We start from the raw sequence: 27029 nt of genomic DNA on the forward strand, positions 1-27029 counted from the left end.
CCACGGACTGGCGGGAGGGAGCCGGGGCGGAGGGGCGGCTCGCCGGCCAAGCAGAGCCCCCGAGTCTGGCTGGCAAAAGCGGAGGGGCCGGACGGACTGTGTTCCGACAGCAAGCGCGACTTAGCGTCTGGGAGGTCATAAGTGAACAGCTCTGCTCGGAAAGCGGGAAGGCTGGAGGACAAAGGGAGGGAGAGCTGCTGAGCCCCCGGACGGCAGAGCTCAGCTTGGCGGGGAACAAAGGCGCACGCCAGCGCCATCTCCCCCGCCCATCCTCCAGCCAAAATCCCAAAGGGAACCAGTTCCTGCCAGGGAACTTGCTCGCTCCGCGCAAACACCCAACTCTGTGCTTCTGCGGAGCCAAACCGCCGGCAGCGGATCTGACTCCCTCCCGCTGCCACAGGGCTCCTCCTGAAGTGGATCACCTAAGGAGAAGCGAGCTAAGCCTGCCCCTCCAGCCCCTGTGCACCTTGCCTACCCACCCCAGCTAATACGCCAGATCCCCAGCAACACAAGCCTGGCAGTGTGCAAGTAGCCCAGACGGGACACGCCACCCCACAGTGAATCCCGCCCCTAGGAGAGGGGAAGAGAAGGCACACACCAGTCTGACTGTGGCCCCAGCAGTGGGCTGGGGGCAGACATCGGGTCGGACTGCGGCCCCGCCCACTAACTCCAGTTATACACCACAGCACAGGGGAAGTGCACTGCAGGTCCTCACCACGCCAGGGACTCTCCAAAATGACCAAACGGAAGAATTCCCCTCAGAAGAATCTCCAGGAAATAACAACAGCTAATGAACTGATCAAAAAGGATTTAAATAATATAACAGAAAGTGAATTTAGAATAATAGTCATAAAATTAATCGCTGGGCTTGAAAACAGTATACAGGACAGCAGAGAATCTCTTGCCACAAAGATCGAGGGACTAAGGAACAGTCACGAGGAGTTGAAAAACGCTTTAAACGAATTGCAAAACAAAATGGAATCCACGATGGCTCGGCTTGAAGAGGCAGAGGAGAGAATAGGTGAACTAGAAGATAAAGTTATGGAGAAAGAGGAAGCTGAAAGAAAGAGAGATAAAAAAATCCAGGAGTATGAGGGGAAAATTAGAGAACTAAGTGATACACTAAAAAAAAATAATATACGCATAATTGGTATCCCAGAGGAGGAAGAGAGAGGGAAGGGTGCTGAAGGGGTACTTGAACAAATTATAGCTGAGAACTTCCCTGAACTGGGGAAGGAAAAAGGCATTGAAATCCAAGAGGCACAGAGAACTCCCTTCAGACGTAACTTGAATCGATCTTCTGCACGACATATCATAGTGAAAATGGCAAAATACAAGGATAAAGAGAAAATTCTGAAAGCAGCAAGGGATAAACGTGCCCTCACATATAAAGGGAGACCTATAAGACTCGTGACTGATCTCTCCTTTGAAACTTGGCAGGCCAGAAAGGCTTGGCACGATATCTACAGTGTGCTAAACAGAAAAAATATGCAGCCGAGAATCCTTTATCCAGCAAGTCTGTCATTTAGAATAGAAGGAGAGATAAAGGTCTTCCCAAACAAACAAAAACTGAAGGAATTTGTCACCACGAAACCAGCCCTACAAGAGATCCTAAGGGGGATCCTGTGAGACAAAGTACCAGAGACATCACTACAAGCATAAAACATACAGACATCACAATGACTCTAAACCCATATCTTTCTATAATAACACTGAATGTAAATGGATTAAATGCGCCAACTAAAAGACATAGGGTATCAGAATGGATAAAAAAACAAGACCCATCTATTTGCTGTCTACAAGAGACACATTTCAGATCTGAGGACACCTTTAGATTGAGAGTGAGGGGATGGAGAACTATTTATCATGCTACTGGAAGCCAAAAGAAAGCTGGAGTAGCCATACTTATATCAGACAAACTAGACTTTAAATTAAAGGCTGTAACAAGAGATGAAGAAGGGCATTATATAATAATCACAGGGTCTATCCACCAGGAAGAGCTAACTATTATAAATGTCTATGCGCCAAATACCCGAGCCCCCAGATATATAAAACAATTACTCATAAACATAAGCAACCTCATTGATAAGAATGTGGTCATTGCAGGGGACTTTAACACCCCACTTACAGAAATGGATAGATCATCTAGACACACAGTCAATAAAGAAACAAGGGCCCTGAATGATACATTGGATCAGATGGACTTGACAGATATATTTAGAACTCTGCATCCCAAAGCAACAGAATATACTTTCTTCTCGAGTGCACATGGAACATTCTCCAAGATAGATCATATACTGGGTCACAAAACAGCCCTTCATAAGTTTACAAGAATTGAAATTATACCATGCATACTTTCGGACCACAATGCTATGAAGCTTGAAATCAACCACAGGAAAAAGTCTGGAAAACCTCCAAAAGCATGGAGGTTAAAGAACACCCTACTAACGAATGAGTGGGTCAACCAGGCAATTAGAGAAGAAATTAAAACATATATGGAAACAAACGAAAATGAAAATACAACAATCCAAACGCTCTGGGATGCAGCGAAGGCAGTCCTGAGAGGAAAATACATTGCAATCCAGGCCTATCTCAAGAAACAAGAAAAATCCCAAATACAAAATCTAACAGCACACCTAAAGGAAATAGAAGCAGAACAGCAAAGGCAGCCTAAACCCAGCAGAAGAAGAGAAATAATAAAGATCAGAGCAGAAATAAACAATATAGAATCTAAAAAAACTGTAGAGCAGATCAACGAAACCAAGAGTTGGTTTTTTGAAAAAATAAACAAAATTGACAAACCTCTAGCCAGGCTTCTCAAAAAGAAAAGGGAGATGACCCAAATAGATAAAATCATGAATGAAAATGGAATGATTACAACCAATCCCTCAGAGATACAAACAATTATCAGGGAATACTATGAAAAATTATATGCCAGCAAATTGGACAACCTGGAAGAAATGGACAAATTTCTAAACACCCACACTCTTCCAAAACTCAATCAGGAGGAAATAGATAGCTTGAACAGACCCATAACCAGCGAAGAAATTGAATCGGTTATCAAAAATCTCCCAACAAATAAGAGTCCAGGACCAGATGGCTTCCCAGGGGAGTTCTACCAGACATTTAAAGCAGAGATAATACCTATCCTTCTCAAGCTATTCCAAGAAATAGAAAGGGAAGGAAAACTTCCAGACTCATTCTATGAAGCCAGTATTACTTTGATTCCTAAACCAGACAGAGACCCAGTAAAAAAAGAGAACTACAGGCCAATATCCCTGATGAATATGGATGCAAAAATTCTTAATAAGATACTAGCTAATCGAATTCAACAGCATATAAAAAGAATTATTCACCATGATCAAGTGGGATTCATTCCTGGGATGCAGGGCTGGTTCAACATTCGCAAATCGATCAACGTGATACATCACATTAACAAAAAAAAAGAGAAGAACCATATGATCCTGTCAATCGATGCAGAAAAGGCCTTTGACAAAATCCAGCACCCTTTCTTAATAAAAACCCTTGAGAAAGTCGGGATAGAAGGAACATACTTAAAGATCATAAAGGCCATTTATGAAAAGCCCACAGCTAACATCATCCTCAACGGGGAAAAACTGAGAGCTTTTTCCCTGAGATCAGGAACACGACAGGGATGCCCACTGTCACCGCTGCTGTTTAACATAGTGCTGGAAGTTCTAGCCTCAGCAATCAGACAACAAAAGGAAATCAAAGGCATCAAAATTGGCAAAGATGAAGTCAAGCTTTCGCTTTTTGCAGATGACATGATATTATACATGGAAAATCCGATAGACTCCACCAAAAGTCTGCTAGAACTGATACATGAATTCAGCAAAGTTGCAGGATACAAAATCAATGTGCAGAAATCAGTTGCATTCTTATACACTAACAATGAAGCAACAGAAAGACAAATGAAGAAACTGATCCCATTCACAATTGCACCAAGAAGCATAAAATACCTAGGAATAAATCTAACCAAAGATGTAAAAGATCTGTATGCTGAAAACTATAGAAAGCTTATGCAGGTAATTGAAGAAGATATAAAGAAATGGAAAGACATTCCCTGCTCATGGATTGGAAGAATAAATATTGTCAAAATGTCAATACTACCCAAAGCTATCTACACATTCAATGCAATCCCAATCAAAATTGCACCAGCATTCTTCTCGAAACTAGAACAAGCAATCCTAAAATTCATATGGAACCACAAAAGGCCCCGAATAGCCAAAGTAATTTTGAAGAAGAAGACCAAAGCAGGAGGCATCACAATCCCAGACTTTAGCCTCTACTACAAAGCTGTCATCATCAAGACAGCATGGTATTGGCATAAAAACAGACACATAGACCAATGGAATAGAACAGAAACCCCAGAACTAGACCCACAAACGTATGGCCAACTCATCTTTGACAAAGCAGGAAAGAACATCCAATGGAAAAAAGACAGTCTCTTTAACAAATGGTGCTGGGAGAACTGGACAGCAACATGCAGAAGGTTGAAACTAGACCACTTTCTCACACCATTCACAAAAATAAACTCAAAATGGATAAAGGACCTGAATGTGAGACAGGAAACCATCAAAACCTTAGAGGAGAAAGCAGGAAAAGACCTCTCTGACCTCAGCCGTAGCAATCTCTTACTCGGCACATCCCCAAAGGCAAGGGAATTAAAAGCAAAAGTGAATTACTGGGACCTTATGAAGATAAAAAGCTTCTGCACAGCAAAGGAAACAACCAACAAAACTAAAAGGCAACCAACGGAATGGGAAAAGATATTTGCAAATGACACATCGGACAAAGGGCTAGTATCCAAAATCTATAAAGAGCTCATCAAACTCCACACCCGAAAAACAAATAACCCAGTGAAGAAATGGGCAGAAAACATGAATAGACACTTCTCTAAAGAAGACATCCGGATGGCCAACAGGCACATGAAAAGATGTTCAACGTCGCTCCTTATCAGGGAAATACAAATCAAAACCACACTCAGATACCACCTCACGCCAGTCAGAGTGGCCAAAATGAAGAAATCAGGAGACTATAGATGCTGGAGAGGATGTGGAGAAACGGGAACCCTCTTGCACTGTTGGTGGGAATGCAAATTGGTGCAGCCGCTCTGGAAAGCAGTGTGGAGGTTCCTCAGAAAATTAAAAATAGACCTACCCTATGACCCAGCAATAGCACTGCTAGGAATTTATCCAAGGGATACAGGAGTACTGATGCATAGGGGCACCTGTACCCCAATGTTTATAGCAGCACTCTCAACAATAGCCAAATTATGGAAAGAGCCTAAATGTCCATCAACTGATGAATGGATAAAGAAATTGTGGTTTATATACACAATGGAATACTACGTGGCAATGAGAAAAAATGAAATATGGCCTTTTGTAGCAACATGGATGGAACTGGAGAGTGTGATGCTAAGTGAAATAAGCCATACAGAGAAAGACAGATACCATATGGTTTCACTCTTATGTGGATCCTGAGAAACGTAACAGAAACCCATGGGGGAGGGGAAGAAAAAAAAAAAAAAAAAAGAGGTTAGAGTGGGAGAGAGCCAAAGCATAAGAGACTGTTAAAAACTGAGAACAAACTGAGGGTTGATGGGGGGTGGGAGGGAGGGCAGGGTGGGAGGGAGGGCAGGGTGGGTGATGGGTATTGAGGAGGGCACCTTTTGGGATGAGCACTGGGTGTTGTATGGAAACCAATTTGACAGTAAATTTCATATATTAAAAAATAAAAAAAAAAAAAAAAAAAAAAAAAAAAAAAAAAAAAAACAACAAAGGGAGAAACAGTTAACTTTATGGTAGAGAAATGCAGCAGAGACCCCCTTTATCAAGTGATCAAGGTTAACATTACCAGGGAAGAGACATACTGAGATCAGGTACGAGTGATACGTATGATACACTGAGAAGGACACATCGATTCTGTGATAATCTTGTCAGAAACACATAACCTCAACCTAATGAGAAAATGTCAGCTAAAGCTAAGTGGAGGGACATTCTACAAAATAACTGGCCAGTATGTATCGAAAGTGTCAAGGCCATAAAAGAAATGGAAAGACCGAGGACCTGTCACAGACCAGGGGAGGGTGGTAAACAAAAAGTGGGCGTGGAGTGGGGTCCAAAAACAGAACAAGGGTGTCAGAGGAAGAGATGGTGGTATCTGAATAAAGTTTGTGGCTTAGCTAATCATACCATACCATTATTTTCGTGGTTTTGATAATTACACAGTATGGCTGACGTAAGCTATAACATTAGGGGAAGCTGGGTAAAGGATACATATGAACTTCTACTATTTTTTGCACCTTCCTGGTAAGTCTAACATTATTTCAAAACAAGTTAAAGAAAATGTACTGTCCTAATCAAGGTGCAAATATGTAAAAGGATTATAAGCACTGCATTGAATTAGATTTGAATCAGATTCAGCTCCTCCTACTTTCTGTTAAAGAATGTGTGGTTAATGCACAGTGCTTTAAATCACTCATCATTTTGAACAAATCAATGAAACCAACTTCACGATCTAACCAGGCCTCTGATTGTTTACCAGTTGAAAGCCAAAAGCAATTCATGGAGACTGGTATTCAAGTGATATTTGTTTCCTGGTTTAGTTAAGCTGGAAGTACCACTTGAATAATCTTGCTCTTCTTGCCCTGGGGAATAAACAAAACTGCTCACCTGTAGCACCACAAAGCAAAAAATGCTCCAAAAAACACAAGCAAAAATGCCATGTAGGTGATCCACATGATGACATACATGGCGTCCAGGCCCAAGATTCTCCAGGGCACAGGAGGCGGTGGGGGCTGGGGCTTTGGGCCACAAACAATTGAGCAGTCCTGGCAGCTGCACGGCCCGGTGACTTCGTCCACAGACTCGTCACAGCCCTTGGTGGCATTGTTCATGGGCTCCATCCCATGGGTTGGAAGATCTGCGGGGAGGATGGGGTTGAGTAAATATCTCAATAAAAAAACTACAAAGCTCGTATTAAATTATATTTGAACCTAGTGATAAGCACACTGACATTCAGAGCATGACCATAAGAGTAAAAAGGACTGGAGGTTTCTGGCTGATCAAATGGTGTGTTGCTGCTTAGTCCCGTAAAATTTTAAGTTACTTCAAGTAATTTTGGGCACAAGGTTTGTTGCTGAGACCAGAGTGCCCCACATTCCAAGGGAAATCTCCACTGAGGAGACAGTCTAACATTATTCCAGAGCTCCTAAAAAGGCCTTTGTAATGCTTCAGTCTTTTTTTTAAAAAGAAAAGAAACAAAACAAAAATCCAGGCTCATTCATTCTTTCAATGAGGCAGCAATACCGGAAGGCAGTTCCTCCTCCTCCATCCTCCCTGCCAGCCCCCTAAATTAACCAGGGGCAGGGGAAATGTTCTAGTTACCTCTCTCACTGGAGGGAAAGTCCAGGAACCAGTTATCTGAATTTGTTTACCTTCCTATTGTAGATTAAGGTTCCTGGGCTTTAAAACCACATCATAAATACACCAAACTTGGGAGTCTACCTGAAAAAATGGGTGTGATGGTGAAAGGTGCCTGGCCGTTGTCCTTATTGAACATGTACTCAATCCAGTTAGTGGCATTGCAGGCTTCGGCGTCCTTCCCACACAGCAGTCCCAGGGCTTTGTCATTACTGGAGGGGGCCTCCACGTCCCGGCAGGCATTGTACATGGCTGGCAGAGGAAGAAGGCAAAAGTACCGAACACCATGCTCAGAAGACCTTCCGAAAGGCCTCTCAAATGCGAATTTAGCCATAAACACTGCACTCCAAAGCCACGGGCTGGTAGGAGGGACAGTAAACACTAAGGGCAGGAGTGGAGACTCACCACTCTGCAAGTAACATGCTGGGCTAGATTCCAAGTAACTTAAACATAAAAGCAAACAAGAAAGGCATACATCACCCCCACGTAGCTCACAGTAGCTGGGAGAAGTATTACCACCACTGGAGAGAAGAAGGGACTAAGGCTGAGGAAGGAGAAGTAAGAACCTTAGTGTCTCTTCAGTCAATGAAGCTGGTTCCAGAAATCTGGGGTAGGAAACTTATACAGCTGAAGAGTTTGGAACTTATACGGGAAAACTGTTTTTAGAGGAGAGGTCACATATGAATGAACCTAATACTAGTCGCTCTCTTGGCTTTATTTTAGTACATATAAAGACAACACACAAAATAAGAATACTGTGACACTTTGCACATAAAAAAGTAGTAGTAATGGATCCCATATTAACATTCATTAACCAGTCCCTACTGTAGAGGCCGCTTTCAGACAAACAGGCTTGAGCAATGGAATGTAGAAAAGGCCCATCAGCTGACCCACCTCAAAATAGCCACAGGCCCTAACTAACCAATGGGCTACTTGCAGCTGAGCACAGTTACCCAAAAAGGGAGAATTCCAGGGGCACCTGGGTGGCTCAGTCAGTTAAGCTTCCAACTCTTGGTTTTGGCTCAGGTCATGATCTCAGGGTTTGGTTCATGAGTTTGAGCCCTGCTTGGGAATTCTCTCTCTCTCCCTTTCTCTTCCCCTCCCTGACTTATGCTCTCTCGTGCTCTCTCAAAATAAATAAATAAACTTAAAAAAAAAAAAGGGGAGAATTCCGTATATCGCTATGCCTCCACCTCCTCCCTCTTTAAGAACAGCCTCCACCCACTACCTCACTGCAGACGGCTTCTGTCTGTCCTGCCCACCACTCCCTTGTGGCGTATTCAATAAACTTCTATCGCCTTTGTTCTGCCTCATGTGAATTCTCTCACCTTCCCAGCCACGGGTTGCCAGCCTATCATCACCCTACATTTGGGGGCCCCCATCCAATGGAGAGATACCTCATTTAGATACCACACCTACTTGTTACAAACTTCTTTGGATCTTCTTCCCTAAACTTTAAAGAGACACTGATAAATTCACCGTGTTTAACCCTCACTCTTGAAAGGCAGTTCAGATAGAATGACTTCTTTAGAATTAGGGTTATTCTATTGCCTTCTGGCCTCTATCACTGCTGGTAAGAAAATCTCCAACTGGCATTCTTTTGAAATGATTTGTATCTTTTTTCTACTTATTTTTAAGACACTTGTCTTTGGAGTTTTATAGGTTTTTTTTTAGTTAAAAAAAAATTTTTTTTAATGTTTATTTTTTTTTGAGACAGAGAGAGACAGAGCATGAATAGGGGAGGGGCAGACAGAGAGAGAGACACAGAATCTGAAGCAGGCACCAGGCTCCAAGCTGTCAGCACAGAGACCGACGCAGGGCTGGAACTCGCAGGCCGTGAGATCATGACCTGAGCTGAAGTCGAATGCTTAACCGACTGAGCCACCCAGGTGCCCCGAGTTTTATAGTTTTTCTATGCTGTATTTACATATGGATTTTAACAGCTTTACTGAGATATAATTACATACCATACAATTCAACCATTTGAAGTTCCAATTTAATGGATTTTAGCCCATTCACAGATAGGTGCAACCATCGCCACAGTCAATTTTAGAACATTTTCATCACCTTAAAGAATCTCTGTACTCTTTAGCTAATCCTCCCTCATCTCTCCCCCCCCCCCCCCCAAGCCCTAAGCAACCATTAATTTATTTCTGTCTCTATAGTACATTTGCTTACTTTGGACATTTCATATAAACGGAATCCTATAACATGTAATCTTTTGTGGCTAGCTTCTTCCACTTAGCATGATGGTTTCAAGGTCCATCCACATTGTAGCATGTATCATTCCTTTTTGTGGTGGCATAATATTCTGCTGTACGAATATACCACATTTGTTTATCTATAAATCAGCTGATGGATATCTGGACTGTTTCTACCTTTTGGCTATTAAGAACAATGCTCCTATAAATGTTTGGTTACAGTTTTTGTGTGGACATACGCTTTTACTTCTCTTGTGAATGGAATGGCTGTGTCATATGGTAACCCTATGCTTAATTCTTTCAAGAACTGCCAGACTGTTTTCCAAAGCGACTGCATCTTTTTACATTTCTACTGGCAGTGTATGAGGGCTCTAATTTCTCCACATCCTCCTGACACTTGTTACCTGACCTTTTGCTTCTAGCTGTCCTCATGGGTGTGAAGTGGTATCCCAACTGTGGTTTTGATTTGCATTTCTCTGATGACTAACGATTTTGAGCATCTTTTCATGTGCGTATTGGCCATTTGTATAACATCCTTGGAGAAATGTCTGTTCGGATCATTTTCCCATTTTAAATTGGGTTATCTATTATTGAGTTGTGACAGTTCTTTATATATTCTAGATACAAGATTTTTAATGATTAAATAATTTGCAAATATTTTTGTCTTTTCTTGATGGTGTCCTTTGATGCACAAAACTCTGTTTTGATCGTGTCCCAACATATCTGTTTTTCTTTTGTTGCTCATGTTTTTGGTGTCATATCTAAGAATCCATTTTCAAATCTGAGGTCATGGTTTATTCCTATGTTTTCTTCTAAGTGTTTTCAGGTTTTGGCTCTTATATTTAGGTTTTTGACCCATTTTAGTTTTTGTTTATGGTGTGAGGTAAGGATTTAACTTCATCCTTTCCCATGTGGCTACTGTTTCCCCAGCACCATTTGTTGAAAAGACTATTCTTTCCCCATTGAATGGACTTGGCATCCTTGTCAAAAATCAGATGACCACAGATATATAGGTCTAAGTTGTATCTCATTGTCCTATATGTTTATCTTTATTCCAGTACCACACTGTCTTGATTTTCACCAGCTGGCAGTAAAATTTGAAATTGGGAAGTATGAGTCCTTCTATTTCGTTCTTCTTCAGGATTGTCTTGGCTATTCTGGGTCCCTTGAAATTACATGAATCTTGGAATCAGCCTATCAATTTCTACAAAGAAGCAAGTTGGGATTCTGACAGGGATTGCACTGAATCTGTACATCAATATGGGAAGTACTGTCATCTTAACATTTCTAAGTTTTCTGATCCATCAACATGGAGTATCTTTCCATTTACTAAGATCCTTTCTTTTAATGATGTTTTACAGTTTAATGGTGATGAGTGTAAGTTTTACACTTCTTGTTAAATCCTAGGTATTTTATTCTTCTTGATACTATTGTAAATGGAATTTTCTTAGTTTCACTTCCAGACTGTCCACTGCATATGAAGACATACAACTGATTTTTGTGTATTTTCTTTCTTTTTAATTTACCTGGCTTCAAGATTAATTTTTCTGCCCCTAAGTCTAAGGATTCATCTCTCTTCCAATCTGGAAAACCCTTGGCCATTATCTTTTTACTTATTGTTTCTCCCCAACTTTCTCTCTTCCTTCTCTGGAGCTCTTCACATTATCCCACATGTCATTTCTTTAATGATTCCAGATTGTCATAACTCTACACTATTTTCTAAGTAATTCTCTCATATCTTCCAGCTCACTATTTGGTTTTCAGGTTTTTATTTTATTAAATATTTTAAGCATACAGAAAATATGGAGAATAATACAATTCTCATTTATTTAGCACCCAGCTATATTAATCTTATTTTTCATTTGCCCAACATTAAAAAAAAACAAATGCTACAGATACAGTTGAAGTCCCCTGAATACCCTTACTTAGGAATACATTCCATGGCTTAAGGTAAAACCACAACCCTGAATTTGATGTTTATCTTTCCCATGCATATTTGTGTACTTTCATGATATACTGTATACATAGATATGTAGTAGTGTTTAATATAAATAACATACTACATCTATCCTGTGACATTTTCAATGTTTCAAGTACTTCAAGTCAGTGATGTAACTAATTCGTTTTAACAGTTTTAAATATTCCATTATAGATTATGACTATGCTCCAAATATATTTATCCATTCTTCTCTTAATCAGCATTTAGTGCCCCAATTTAGTTAATTTATTAATGGACTTTTTATTTATTTATTTATTTATTTATTTATTTATTTATTTTATTTATTTATTTTTGGGACAGAGAGAGACAGAGCATGAACGGGGGAGGGGCAGAGAGAGAGGGAGACACAGAATCGGAAACAGGCTCCAGGCTCCGAGCCATCAGCCCAGAGCCTGACGCGGGGCTCGAACTCACGGACCGCGAGATCGTGACCTGGCTGAAGTCGGACGCTTAACCGACTGCGCCACCCAGGCGCCCCGGCTCATTTCTTTTTAATGCTGAAGGATATTCCATTGTCTGGGTGTACCCCAGTTTATTTACCTACTGAAGGACATCTTGGTGTGAATTATGAATAATGCTGCTACAACATGCATGTAAGGGTTTTTATGTGGACATACGTTTTCAATGCTTTGGGGTAAATGCCAAAAACCATGATTGCTGGATCATATGGTTAAGAGCATTTTTAGTTTTCTAAGAAATTGCCAAACTGTCTTCCAAAGTGGCTGAACCATTTTGCATTCCCAGCAGAAATGAATTAGAGTTTCTGTGGCTCCACATCCTCACCAGCATTTGGTGGTGTTAGTGTTCTGGATTTTGGCCATTTTAACAGGTGCATAGTGGTATTTCACTGTTGTTTTAATCGGGAATTCCCTAATAACATACAATGTTGAGCATCTTTTCATTTGTTTATTTGCCATCCATTATCTTCTTTGGTAAGGTGTCTGATCAGGATTTGTGTCCACTTTTCAATCAGGCTATTCATTTTCTTATTATTGAGTTTTACGAGTTCTTCATTTATTTTGGGGTCTGTGGGTGGCTCAGTCGGTTAGGTGTCCGACTTCAGCTCAGGTCATGATCTCACAGCTCATGGGTTCGAGCCTCGTGTTGGGCTCTGTGATGATAGTCCTGAGTCTTCAGCCTGCTTCAGACTCTGTGTCTTCAGCCTGCTTCAGACTCTGTGTCTTCCTCTCTCTGCCCTCCTCTGCTCGGGCTCTCTCTCTCAAATATAAACAAACATTAAAAAAAAAAAAAAGTCCTTCATATATTTTGTTAAGAGTCCTTCATGAGATGTGTCTTCTGCAAGTATCTTCTCCCAGTTTGTGCTTGTCTTTTCATTCTCCTGATGTCACCAATTTTTGACGACCACAAAAGTGCCACAATGAATGTTCTTATATGGTTCTTTGTTTATGTGCATTAGGAGTTTCTCTAGGGCAGGCATCTATGTAAGTGGAATTTCTGGAATGAGGGTATATTCATCCTCAACTTTACCAGGTAGTGCAGAACGGGTTTCAAACACTCCTATTAAGTTATGGTTGCCAATGGTGCAGTATATTAGCATTCCTATTGCTTGAACATCCTACCAAATCTGGAATTGACCAATTTTTACATTTGTGCCTATCTGATGTGTGAAATGGCAGCTCACTGTTTTAATCTGTGTTTCAGTGACTGTTCTAGATACTGTTTATAAATCTTTTCACTTATGATTTCTGCTTTTCCTCTAGTCTAGAACACTTCCTTATCTTAAAGTCGTAAATATATTCTGTATTTACTTCTAAAAATGTCCAAGATTAGGATTTTTAATCTATACACCTTTAGTACGATATACAAAGATAAAAATTAGATGATCAATTTTACCACACCATGTATATACTAGTCCACCCTTCCTTTAATGATTTGTAACAACACACCTGTTATATATCAATTTTCAATAAGCATGGTTCTGTTTCTAGACAGATGATCTCTCTTCATACAGTCAGGATGCTTCTTATGTCATATCTTTTGGTAGATTTATTCCTACATAGCTTATTTTATTGGTTTTGTGATGGAGACAATCTTTTAATTAATTGTTTTAACTAACATTAATTTATATTTCATTATTTTTTATTATTTACATTTTCTATTAAATTTTTGGTTACATTTTTAAGTGATCATTACAATTAAATCTGTATGTTGTTCTTATATGATGAATTCTTATTCTCTTATTTTGTAGATGTTCTTGGGCACATTCTTTATTCAGTGGTGTTGAATCTGCTATTTATATTTCAGTTCATTTAAGTGGCTTTTTCTTATTAAAAGAGCCAGCTGGTTCTAATTCTAATCTTTTCATTCTTTTCCCCTTGTGTTCTATTCTTTCAGGACTCTTTCAATTCAATCATTTTCTACAAACACTAGATGGTCTTTCTCATACTATCCTATGATTTCTAGTTGTTATGGATCCTTTTCCCTACTGTGGTATCTGTTTACTCTCCCTTACAGTGATGTATGTCTTGAGTCAAATCTCCCCTCCTGCTTCCCTTCTTCATTTCCACCCTTCCACACTCTCCCCTCAGTTTTGCAATTAACTCATGAAGTTACACAATTCATGTCCACTAGAAATAAAGTTCTAATGGCTTCTAAGATATACAGAAAAGTAAACTTGCACACACTAAAAATTTCCATGTGGGAACTTACAGTTAGGAAGGGATTAAGCAAATACTTCAAAAAAGATTGTTTTATAGGTTGTAGCTCAAGTCTTAGATACACGCTAAGCAACAAGTCGCATTTCATGGCCAATGGAATTTATAACTGTCATTTTCACACAGCTGACAACAAAAAGGAACAACCTGACCCAGTATCCTGATGCCAAATGTAATAATAAAGGAATAATTAAAAGCTTACTCACCCCCACCCCCCACCCCCCCAAAAAGTTTACTCACCATTGGCAAAACTCTCTCCAATGTAGTACTGTAATTCTTTTACATTTGTTTTAGTCTGGTTTGTAACAGGATCAACATAATCTTCAGTTGCTGTAACATTCAGAAACTGACTTTGCCGAGGGCTACACGTCAGCTCGCAAAACAGGTTCATTAGGTTATAGAAACAGGATGGACATCTAAAGAGAAAGTAAACTATATTGTCTGATCTCACAGATAACAGGGCCAGCAAAAAAAGATGATATACAACAAAGAATATTTTAAATTTATTATAAAGTGACAAGTAAATTATCTAAGAACCTCTTAAACCCAGCAATTCTACACCTAAAATCTTGTGTTAAAATAAAGATGTCTCTTTAAAAACTGCCCTAATTACTACACATATGTTGTCCAGGTGCAATTTCAGAAAGACAAAAATGCTTCTCTGAATTCTGTGCTTTGCAATTTATAGACATGTTTTCTTTGTCTTGAACTAAGGGGACTTAGAAGCATCATGGGGACAATTCTAATTAAGAAGAAAAACAAGGGAAGGGTGCCTGGGTGGCTCAGTCAGTTAAGAGTCAGACCGGCTCAGGTCATGATCTTGTGGTTCATGGGTTTGAGCCCCGCGTCGGGCTCTGTGCTGACAGCTAGGAGCCTGGAGCCTGCTTTAGATTCTGTGTCTCCCTCTCTTTCAGCCCCTCCCCATCTCGTGCTCTGTCTCTCTCAAAAAAATGAACCTTAAAAAAAAAGTTTTTTTTAAAAAGAAGAAAAACAAGGGGAAAACGAGATTCACGCATTAGAATTTTCATCTTGCTACTGAAGGGCTTTCTTTAAGGTAATCCCCAGGTAATCCCCTGACCCTCTCTAAACACAAGAGGATTTCCCTGTGACTTGAGAAGAAGGCACAAGAACAGCAGTGGTGTTCTCTGGCTGCATGGGTTGCAGAAACACACAGGTTCTCATGAGGACCACAAGCTGCTGTCTTGTGTCTGCTTGTGTCTGCTGTCCTTCAGGTTCAACGTTTAAGCTTCTAACAGTGACTTGTTAGGTGGGAGAACTCTCTCCCCAGTTTGGTTCACTTCTATTTGCAAAAGCTACAGCTTCATTAGACCTGCATTCTCGCTGCACAACCAGTCGAGATGACCCTCAACTCCGATCTGGTCCAGGTGCCCACGTGACACGGAACAGGGAAGGTGGTCCCAGCCTTCAAAGCCCCTGGTCTAGTAAGGGAGCAGACACGCACACTGACCTGCTCTCAGGAGTCCCGTGCTTTACTGTGACAAGAACGAGAACCACAATTACACCATTCTAACACACACTACTCCCGGGGTGCCCAGATTTCTACCATGTTCTGTGAATCACAAACCTCTTTGCATGTTATTACGTTTAATCTCCACGATCAATTCTGGCAGCTGCACGTGTTAGCTTCTCATTATTTTCTGTTATAAACAGAGCTGACAACACGGGGAAATCTGGTTATCTTTTGATCTCGGTTATTTTTACGTCCATAATGCCTCACCTAGGGTAGGTGCTAAACAAATGTACTTTGACTGAATGATGGCTGCAACCTGCTCCATCACCATCCACTGGCCTTCCACAGGGTATGCTGGTCCAATTAGATTCTCCACTGTTTCATCTATTATTATAGGGTACGCTGTCCTGGAAGAACAGTTTAGGGATGGTTTTCCACTCTGTGTTGTCAGTTTAAACCTCTGGGAAGATGCAGGGTTTTCTCAGAGGATGTGGACCGCCCTGTCACCTACAGTGGTATGTGCATAGAGAAGCATCGCCCCCTCTTCCTATGTCCTTTATCAGGGTGCTTCAGTGTGAAAAATTTAGGAAGAGACCATGATGTGCTGTTCTACAGACCACCACCAGCTTGTTCTTTTGCACATTTGAGAACCGCTGAGTGAGCTCAGAGAAGAACACCTATTATGCAACCCTTTTCATGGCCCTGGTCATAGAGAACAGAACAGACTGGACAAAGAACTGATGTTGACAAAACCTCCCAGCTCTGCCAGAACAATCGTGTTAACAGCTATCAAAGGCCAGCTCTAGGGAAGACTGGGACTCTAGCATCTCAGGACACTGCAGGAAGAGAGAACCACATCATCTAGGGGTGGGGCGGAGAGGGAGGTGATGCAGAGGACCGCACGGAGGAGGGTCTCGGGTCACAGACCTGGCAGCACCACCAGAACCTCTCCTCCCCACAGTGCCCAGAGGCTCGAGTATGAAAAGACCAAGTCCCTTGGGTGAGGACATCTCAGAGGAAGCCCCACATTAGTTCTGCGTGTAACTAGGAAGAGAACTAAATCTGGTAACTATTATTTTATCGAGAAATTGTCCTTTATTTCTGAGAAGTCATAAGATTGCTTTCTTGAAATAAAATGAAAACCAACTTTTAAAAGGAAATCAGTAGGGGCGCCTTAGTAGCTCGGTCGGTTAAGTGTCCAGCTTTATCTCCAGTCATGATCCCAGGTCGAGCCCCGCACTGGGCTCTGGGCTGACAGTTCAGAGCCTGGAGCCTGCTTCGGATTCCGTGTCTCCCTCTCTCTCTCTGCCCTTCCCCTGCTTGTGCTCTGTCTCTCAAAAATGAATAAACGTTAAAAAAAATTTTTTTTTTAAGGAAATCAGGACGTCACTAGTTAACAAGTGCTCAAAATCTACTATTTTTTTTTTTGTTGTTTGCCAGGTGGTCAACCTACCTGGACAGAAACTGTAGAGGCAGCTGCAGGTTGTCTTTCAGTGTCCGGAGCTGCTGCACATCGCAACAAAGACTGACGTTGTCAAAGAAGAATCCTGGACAGAGCTCCTTTTGGGTGAGAAAGCATGGTTATCAGAGCAGCAAAGTCAAATCAGGACACACATTACTCAATAAGGCAATTTTACTCACATAGTCCTTTATAGGTATAGAAGGGTAAGAAATGTGTTTGCAAAGTTCTTGCAGAATTCTTTTACAGGGCTATCAATTTTACTATTTATAAATGAGGGAGTCACAAAAGTAGAAGCAGTACAGTTATTTCAAATCTTTTTCCTATTTGGAAGCTCCCTTCCCTCCATGACAACCAGTTTGATCTCTTTAGTTTTCTGTTCAGGTTTAGCCCAAATGCTACTGACTACTTCCATTAGTCACGACAGAGAAAGTCAGAGGTCTTTAACAATTCTCACGAAAGTACCAAGTCAGTCGAGGAGACCCGCCACATGGCAACTTGATTTTACATTACCGAGGCCTCTAAAACCAGACTTTTCCCCTCTAAAACCAGATTTTTCCAGTTCGTTTCTAATATCCCTGTGTATCAGGAAAGGTAAACAAGGCAACAGAGAACAGAATCCTGGTAGCAACCAAAGTTCACAGGCTCTGGATGGAAAACGGGGGAATCACTAAAATAAACAGGACAAGGGAGTCAGAGCCACTTAGCAGCCCAGCCTGCCTGAGTCCTGAAATCCAGGAACCAAAAAAAAGCTAACTTCTAGTATATTTTCAAGAAGCTGAAAAGAGCAACATTTGCGGTACCAAGGTCAGTCCCTAAATAGTAACTTGTTATGCGGAAACTACAACTAAGAGAAAGGCATAAAGTGAGTCCCAAAGAAATCAAGCCTCCGGGAGTTATGTTATCTTCTGTGCTATTGTGTGCCCCAGATAAGCGTTTGGGGTAAGATTTAAACCTGTTAGTTTCAGCCCCACCTCTCAGTGATATTTACAGTGTAGTTACAGAGGATCTCCGATTAGCATTTTGTGTTCCCAGTGCCCAAGATAACAAACTTACCTCCACTAAATCATACCCATCCTTCGGCAAGGGTTTTGGTGGCCCTGAATATTTGCAGTTGTACCTCTTATCTCCAGATGCAATTCCACACTCTCCATACCAGATGCAAGACTGTGCCAACACCTACAGACAGAGTCGACACAAAACTCAGTTCATCAGGGTCCCAAAGGTAATGGAAATTTCAACAGCGAAAAGCACCCATTCAAACACTATTACAAAACCTTCCAACGTTACCTGCAAAAGGAAGTGACAGCAAGAGGCACTGGTTAGCTTAATGTTTGGGGAAATATTAATTAAAATTGACAAGATGTCTAAAATGGGCTTGCCAAGTCAGTCAGCAAAGGAGGTAATAGAAATTACTTATTTACACAATTCCTAGTTCCTGCTAGTTTATTGTCAATGAAAGGAAGCTATAGTTCCATGTAAAGATCACTAAGAACCAGTGTAGAGGAAAGAAAGCAAGATAGTATGTGAGTCTGCAATTTTTAAGGCACCATTTTTGCACATCTGCATAAGAAACTACATAAGCTCCAAATAATGAAAGAACATTTCCATACGTATTTAGGTTGATTCACATCAGCCCATCAATGAGTAACATGAAAAGCAAAGCCAAACCCCCCAATAAACCCTAAGAAAGAATCCTCGAGGTTTAAGTAGAAAGCAAAGAATGTGCTAGCTCTAAGGACAACCACCTCAGCAATCTTAAAAGAAAAATAAAGATTTCTCAAGAGCCACTCATATTTCCCGCGTGAGAGTCACCAGGCTGTCTGAAAACTCAGAAGGGGAGGAGGGTGCAGCGTGAATCATCACGTCAGCACAGCCACGGAGATCCACCACACTGGCCAGGGCCACAGGCCTGCAAGGCCTTGCAATCATCCGTCCCGTGGGGAAATAGAGGCCATCAAGTAGCAACTGTGACTCTCAAGATACCTCCTGGAAAAGCCATTAAAAGAAATCTGAATAGAAGAGTGAATTCTCTCCAGCGGCAGTGGCACGTGACCAACATGTACGCAAGGAGGTCAGTCAGTCTGTGTTGATCCTCAGCATCAAGATACAAATCCCATCACAGGCCCTTGAGGCTCTAAAAACATGAAAGGAAACAGGCAGGAGGTTGGGGTGTGTATGTGTGGGGAATCAAAGGGGTCAAGATTACTTTGAACTCATTTCTCAGGTATTTTCAAACAGAAATTATGACTTACTCTTTTCTGTATTCATTACAAGTCATATGTTTAGGCCATAAGGGAGGGAAATTATACAAATGAGGAAGTGACAAGTATTCAACAATGCCACACATCAAACCTTTGGCAAGAAGCTGCAAAATTCCGCCACTGTTTTTGTTTAAAAAGAATCGCAATTATTTATTTCCATGAACCTAGCGATTCCAGGGAAAGTGCTCCTCTTTCCAAAATTCTAGTTTTCTGACTAAAAGGAAATTATCCATCTACTGAAGTCTGAAAAGGCAAAAAAGCTGAGGAGGTGGCATAACTGCTGACATGACATGTAATTTAAACACAAGTGGCCCCGCCCCAGACTGCACAGAATTCTCAACACAGCCAAAGGGCAAGCAGGTCCAAGCCTGGGCACTCTGGCAAGTCACCCGCCAGAGTGACAGAAGGCCAGTCGACAAACGCAACTCTGGCATGACTAACAGGAAGAGGGTCTGGAGTCTCAGTTCCCTTTCCTCAGTGCTCAATGTTACGAAAGGAAATAAAGACTCAGCACAATGTGCTTCCCAGTCATCCTTCATAATGCCCGCCTTTATCTCAAGGTTGTTTCCATCCCTGGGGTAGAAGAGGGGTGGGGCAGGGGGGTGGGAGGAGGTCAGGAGTCCTGGGTTCTGATCCTCAGAGCTCACGAGGCTCTCAGTCAATGTGCCTGCTGGGCCTGCCTGCAGCTGGAGGTTACTGAAACCGTGTTGAGCAGTTCTGCTCCCTGTGAACAGCAGCTCATAACCCCTGCCCATCTCACAGGTTTGGTGTGAAGATCGGATAAGGGAATTTATGTGGAAGTACTTAGTGAACTGTAAAGCTATACAATCAAATGCAAGGGATCATTATTGTCTTCCAACTCTTTGGGACCTCAGCAAAGAGTACCTGAAGTAAAACACCTGAAATAAAACACCTAGATTTCTTTGGGCCCAGGAAAACTGTGTTTGACTCAATGCTAACAGATTTGCTTCCCAAAGTCATCCTGCCTCTGGAGGCAGCCCAGGCCAGTGGGGCCCAAAGGCACTCGCAAGCCATTTACTTGTGCGGCAGGCACGGTTTCAACTGTTCTTCATTTTTTAACCCAATTCATCCTCACAAGTTGATGAGGGAAGTGCAGTTATACCCATTTTACAGTTGAGAAAACAGAGGCACAGAGAGGCTAATTTGCCCAGGAGTGGCAGAGTTAGGATTCAAACTGGAACATTCTAGTTCCAGAAACAGACTCTCAGTAAAATATAATTGCCTGCATAATTAAGGTCCTCACTCTAGCACCACACCCTCTCCCGATCCCACCCTGTGCAAGGCACGGTCAGGTGTGCACTCACTCACACAGCTGAGCCGGTGGGGGAGCCCTCTTTTCCACCTCAGCTCCCTCTCGCCTCACCTACAGCTGAAAGCGAGAGCCACCGGCCCAGCTGGTGCCGCGCTCCTCAGCCTCCCGGGGGACCTCCACCGCCCGACCCCTCTCTTCCACATTCTCAACCTCATCTCTCTGTGCATCCCTTCACCTGCTCCTGCCAATAAACGCTCCTCCGGTATCATTCTCCCTCTTGGTCAAATGACCCCAGTTTCTCTCCAGCTGCCCTTCCAGTTACCTGCCTGACATCCCAGGTGCCCCAGGTGCTCCAAAGGACACCAATCTTTCCTCCTCCACCAATCTCTCTTCATGGGGTTTCAAAGCCCCAGGTACCTCCTGGGGAAGTTCCCAGTGAGGTGCAGTTTCTGGCACCCCTTCCTTGCCATGCAGACTGCCTTGCCGCCTCCTCTGCAGACCTCAGCACGTCCCCTAGGCACAGCTGCCAGGTGGGCTCTTCCTGAGCCGAGGCTCCAAAGCTCTCTGATGCTCAGAAGCCTACAAGCCATCTTCCCACCACCTGAGACAAGCTCCAGACGCCTCACCTGGCTCCGGGGTGCACGCTCGTCTCCCTCCCATTCCTCATCTTCTGTCCCACACTCAGAGAGACTTGCGGACCCCTGCACCCCTGCTACCTGCCAGGGCCACTCTCCAACCACCACCTCCCCCGTGGGTTTATCGCGACCCAGCCAAGCACAGCCCCTCCCTCCCTGAGCTCCATCATTCCAGCTGTTTCTGGGAGGGCTGCCAGCACCGCTGCCACCATCACCGCCGCCGCCTGGCCCAGCATCCAGGGACTTCCTAAGAGTGCCCCTGTTATTTTCCTTAATTCTCCGATCTATGAGGTCGGTACTAGAACAATACCATTCTACAGATAAGGAAACTGAGGGTTACACAGGTGGAGTGACTCATCTGAGGCCCCACCCAAGGCCTGGCTGGTTCGGAAGCTGGAACTCCTACCCACGCTACCCGGAGGGTCACTCCTCAGTGGACCACTGGCCGGGCCATGCTCATCTCTGTATCCCACCAAGGAGCTCACTGGCTTTCAAACGCCTGGATTTCCAGTCTCCAAACCACCACAGCAGAGCGGGCAGTCAGGACTCTATCGACAAAGACGACAGATACACCTCAGATCTCTGGAATGTCATGGCGGCACATGCCGACACCGAGACCAGGGGTGGGCCGCGCGACCAACAGCTCACACACGGGGCACACGCTTTCCCAAGGTAAGGTGTGGCTGAAAGCTGCCTTTACCGTGATACAAGAATGCCTGACTTCGTATCAGTAACATCCACTTGGGGAAGGAAGCAACGCTGAAATAAAACCTACCAACGTCTGAGGTCTGCCAGAGCCCAAAGTGCACCTGATCAAACATGAGCTCGGTGCTGGAGATGGATGGTGGCTGCACAAAAATGTCTTTAATGTCACTGAATTGTACACTTAAAAACTGTACACTGTCAGTTTTATATTATGTGTTTTACCACAAAACATGAGCTCAGATGTCCTTCCTGGAAAAGTCCAGGAGCAAAGACTGCACAGAGCACTCTGTCAGTTATCACACTCGGACTTAACAAAGAAGCATGGGGCGCCTGGGTGGCGCAGTCGGTTGAGCGTCCGACTTCAGCCAGGTCACGATCTCGCGGTCCGTGAGTTCGAGCCCCGCGTCAGGCTCTGGGCTGATGGCTCGGAGCCTGGAGCCTGCTTCCGATTCTGTGTCTCCCTCTCTCTCTGCCCCTCCCCCGTTCATGCTCTGCCTCTCTCTGTCCCAAAAATAAATAAAAAACGTTGAAAAAAAAAAAAAATTAAAAAAAAAAAAAACAAAGAAGCATGACCATCCGTTCAAACAGTAAAAAACTATGGGTCTGAGTGCCACACGACACGTCTTGTTAAAGTTCCACTCAAGTCCTGGAGACCCGAGTCTAAAGGATAACAATTCTTCCCAGTTGGTCTCGTGGTCATCGACCAGTCATACGGAGCTATTTATAACCACAAGAACGATCTTACTGAAGCATTTTTAACTGGTACCCATTCCTAAAATGTTAAAAATAAATGACTATAGACTTTATTTTTTAAGTAGGCTCCACACGCAGCATGGAGCCCAACATGGGGTGTGAACTCATGACCCTGAGATCAAGACCTAAGCTGAGATCAAGAGTGAGACGCTTAACCAACTGAGCCCTAACTTTCTTTAATTACAGACTCCATACCCACTCATCACAAACATGCAAACCCACACATCACAGATGTATGTGCAATAACACTGGAAGTCCCACTCCTCTATCCCTCCACCCCCTTTCTCAGATTTAACTGCTGCTAATCTATTAGGCTTTTAATTCCTCCTGACAGGCAAACCTGTACAGACATATACACACAAAAACATACAAGTGTGGTAACTTAAAAAAAATTTTTTTAATTTAAATTCTAGTTAGTCAACATACAATGCAATATTGGTTTCAGGAGAATTCAGTGATTCATCACTTACATGCAACACCCAGTGCTCATCAAGAGTGCCCTCCTTAATACCCATCACCCATCTAGCCCATCCCCCACCCACTTCCCTCCATCAACCCTGTCTGTTCTCTATCATTAAGAAGGTGTGGTAACTTCTAAACAGCTTTTTCACAAATACATCTGGATGACCCTGCACAGACTGGCTTTTGGCTCAGCTTAAACAGCCCTTCTCTGAATTCATCCAGGTCCCCAAGGCCAGACTCCAGTGCTTCTTCACAGGTTTCAGCCCTACCCATCTTGGAATGTCCCCCGGCTCTTAAAAGCCTCTCCCAAGACTTGTCACCTCCATTAAGTTTCACTCTGACTCCTCTCACCTGGTTCCAGCACTGTGCTCTCCCGGTCAGGTGAGCTCTCTGGGGACAGAGGTAGGTCAGCTCCAGGCAGCACCTGGCTAGTGTTCAGAGGCATCATCCTCACCACTCAAGTCAGCAGGTATTCTGAGCCCAGGGCTCCGGTGAGTGATATCTGCTCCTCACTTACATTCCACAAGCTCCTACGTGGATCCCCTGGGATGGAGGCTGATAAACTTTTCCAAGAGGGCCAAATATTAAGTATTGTAGGCTTGTGGGCCATAAGGTCTCTGTAGAAAATACTCAACTACCCTGTTGTAGCTCAAAAGCAACCACAGACAACAGGTACATGATGGGTGTAGGGGTGATGAAGAAAACTTTATTTGTAACAATAGGCTATGGCCAGGCTGTGTGATTTGTGGGCTCCTGCCCGATGAAGTAGAACGAATGAGAACTGCAAATTTACGTGTGTAGAGAGAGGTTCCATGAGTAGTTTCTGGTTATTGTCTCAACTCCCTAGTAAGACCATAAAAGTGTAAAGGGCAGAAGCCCAGGTGTTTTATTTCCTTTCAAAGTCTCTATAGTACCTTATCCAATGTCCATCAACCCAGAAACCATCAAATCTCTTGATGAGTTGAAGGAGTTCAAATGGATTATGTAAGAAGTTCAGAAACAAGAACTACCGGTTATTTTGGCTTTAAACGAGAATTTAGTAGTTACAAGGCTAGAGCATCTCTACTTTTAAAGGTTAGGTCACATGGCTGTTTCAAAACATGCTCTAGGGTTTAATTACTGGCTAGATGAGTGGATAGAAGTTTCTTTCTTTCTCTCTTTTTAAGTTTATTTATTTTGAGAGAGAAAAAGTGCAACAGGGGAGGGGCAGAGGGAGAAGGGGAAAGAGAATCCCACACAGGCTCAGTGTTGTCAGCACAGAGGTCGTGCGATCATGACCTGAGCCGAAATCAAGACTCGGAGGCTTAACAGACTGAAGCCACCCAGGTGCCCTGGGAAGTTTCTTTCAACAATAGTAGTTCAGCAAAACAAAACAAAACAAAACAAAACACCCTTCTGCTATATGTCGACAACTACACCAACTGCAAAACAGACTCTAATAGGGAACTCTATAAAAGCACATCTTATCAGATGGAGAAGCTCTGAGCATCAGCAACAGAATCCTACACTCCAGGAGGCCTTTAATAAATCTCAAGTATTAACTAACTCATAACAAAATGCTTAGTGAACATCAACCACATGCCAGGCATGAAGTTCAGTGATCCCTTCCCTCATTGCCTCATGTATTTCTTAGATAACCTCTGGAGTAGTATTGCAGCATTTTGTAGGTACGGAAACCAAGGCTCACAGAAGATTCTCTAAGGTCACATGGCTCCTAAGTAACAAAACCAACAGTGAGAAAGAAGATTTTGAAGGTCAGGTTAAGCATTCTCCATCCTATCTGCTATCCTCACCCCCTAGCTGCTGCACTGCTCAAACTCCAGCTCAGTTTGTATAGATACGTCCTCAGATTTTCACTGTGCACCAATGATGGGCTGTCCCAGCCACTACCCTCTTTCTACCTAAATGTGTTCACTTGTGGAAATAATGATGACCATTTACCACTTTCTAAGTACATCTCCAGGCTGCTGTCAAGTCATGTTACCACCACTGACCACCCTCAGCTCTGGGCCTGCTCTCGGCCACCCCACGGCACATGGAGTGGAGGGCCGGGTCCTCTCACCTCTGCCACTGTCTTGGATGGGTAAAGTTCATGGCAGAACCCAGAGACACACCAGCTCAAGCTCCAGCAAGAGAGGGTTGGTTAGGGGGTAGGGAGAGGCCTCTGCAGGGAGCAAGGGGGCTGGCCTGGCCAGTCAGGACAACGCAGGATAGGATGGAGAGACACAGAGAATCCTATCCAGAGATTAAGCTGCCTGCTCTTTCCTTGGAGTCTGGTAGGCAGACCAAAAAATATGGCAGGATATTTGGGGCGGAGGCTGCTCTGGTGTGACTTCTAATGATGGAAATCTCCAGAACTCTCTTTTATAGCTAATGTGGTAAACATATCCACATAACAACGGATAATTTGTGTGACCACTAGGTGTGCCTATAAATGGGTGTTTACTTCATACATTTTTAGATAGGCTCAGCAAGTCTTCACTCTACAAATAACCCCACTAGCTTGAAGTTTAAGTGACTTGCCCAAGGTCACACTACTAGTTGGCATCAGACATTTCTGAGCCTTAGCACTCACAAATTTGAAAAATAATCCAAAAGCCACAAGACTAAAACAAAACAGCAGATGGGAACGTATACTGTGCACAGGTCTTTTCCTATGCAATATGTATACAGTGTGGCAAATGAACAAAGGGCCAGGCCATGAGGCTAACCCCATCCCTGATTCATCGCTGGATTCTGGAGAAGCCAGACTGGAACTAGGAGCAAGCCTTGAATGAAACGCCCTGTTGGCCATCTGGAACATCTGCTGATCTGCTGATCAATTTAGCTTGCTAAATATAAGTAATCTGGTACCAATATTTTGAATCTGAATAAACTAGAGCACAGAAGTCAGAAGACCGTGGCTCAACCCCTAGTCTGCCATTTATCAGCTACGTGACCTTGGCACAAACTTAGGCCTTAATATCCTTAATTTCTTGTAAAACAGGGCACGCAGAATCCCATCTATCTTAAAGGGGTTCTGTGGTGTTAAGATGAGACCAGATGTGTCTTAGCAATGGAATACTATGCAAAAATTAGGTAACTCTTTTTTCTTTAGATTCTTGTAATCTAGAACATCATTTCTAAAAACATTGAGATAACTTACCATAAAATTCACCCTTTTCAAATATACAGTTGTCTGGTTTTCAGTAACAACTAGGTAACTCTCCCCTACTTTCTCCAGTTTTCACCTGGTAAGAATTAATTCGCCCTCCAAAGGTCAGTTCAAAAATGGACTCCCGTAATATTCTGTCCTTACCTTTGTTAGAGCACATTTTTCATTGTATTGTACATTTTTATGTATTCATCCTTCTTCCCTTCAACTACGAACAAGATAGAGAAAGAAACTACTAACATTTACACAGCACTTTACAGTTTAGACTGCTTTCTGTGTAGGTAACTCCTTTGATCTACTTTTGTATCTACACTACCCACAGCAACCACTTTATATTTATGAAACTAGTGGATGACAAGAACTGGAGTTCCTCTGTGGCCCAAGGGACAGTAATAAGATAGAGAACAAATTTTAAAGCTTCCCTCTTAAATCCCCCCACAGCATGCTTGCATAGAGACAGGTTTGGTTTTTTCCCCAAAGTTTTCCTGCCAAAGCAAATATTCCAAAAACTGAAAATAAGAGGCATACTCCAG

General features: G+C 42.8%; 1 protein-coding gene across 2 annotated transcripts in view; it reads right to left on the reverse strand.

Annotated features, from left to right (window-relative positions):
- The window catches only part of NPC1 (NPC intracellular cholesterol transporter 1), a 59715-nt gene that overhangs the window by 24856 nt on the left and 7830 nt on the right, over positions 1-27029 (reverse strand). For both annotated transcript variants that reach the window (XM_060613452.3, XM_060613451.3), the window contains exons 2-6: positions 18307-18429; positions 17245-17351; positions 14561-14736; positions 7530-7697; positions 6696-6945 (exon numbers count right to left, since the gene is read on the reverse strand). In XM_060613452.3, coding sequence (XP_060469435.1) covers positions 6696-6945; positions 7530-7697; positions 14561-14736; positions 17245-17351; positions 18307-18429 — 824 coding nt within the window. The remainder of the gene's footprint in view (positions 1-6695; positions 6946-7529; positions 7698-14560; positions 14737-17244; positions 17352-18306; positions 18430-27029) is intronic.

This window comes from Panthera onca, chromosome D3 (assembly GCF_046562875.1).
Source record: "Panthera onca isolate mPanOnc1 chromosome D3, mPanOnc1 haplotype 2, whole genome shotgun sequence".
In the NCBI taxonomy this organism is placed as follows: domain Eukaryota; kingdom Metazoa; phylum Chordata; class Mammalia; order Carnivora; family Felidae; genus Panthera; species Panthera onca.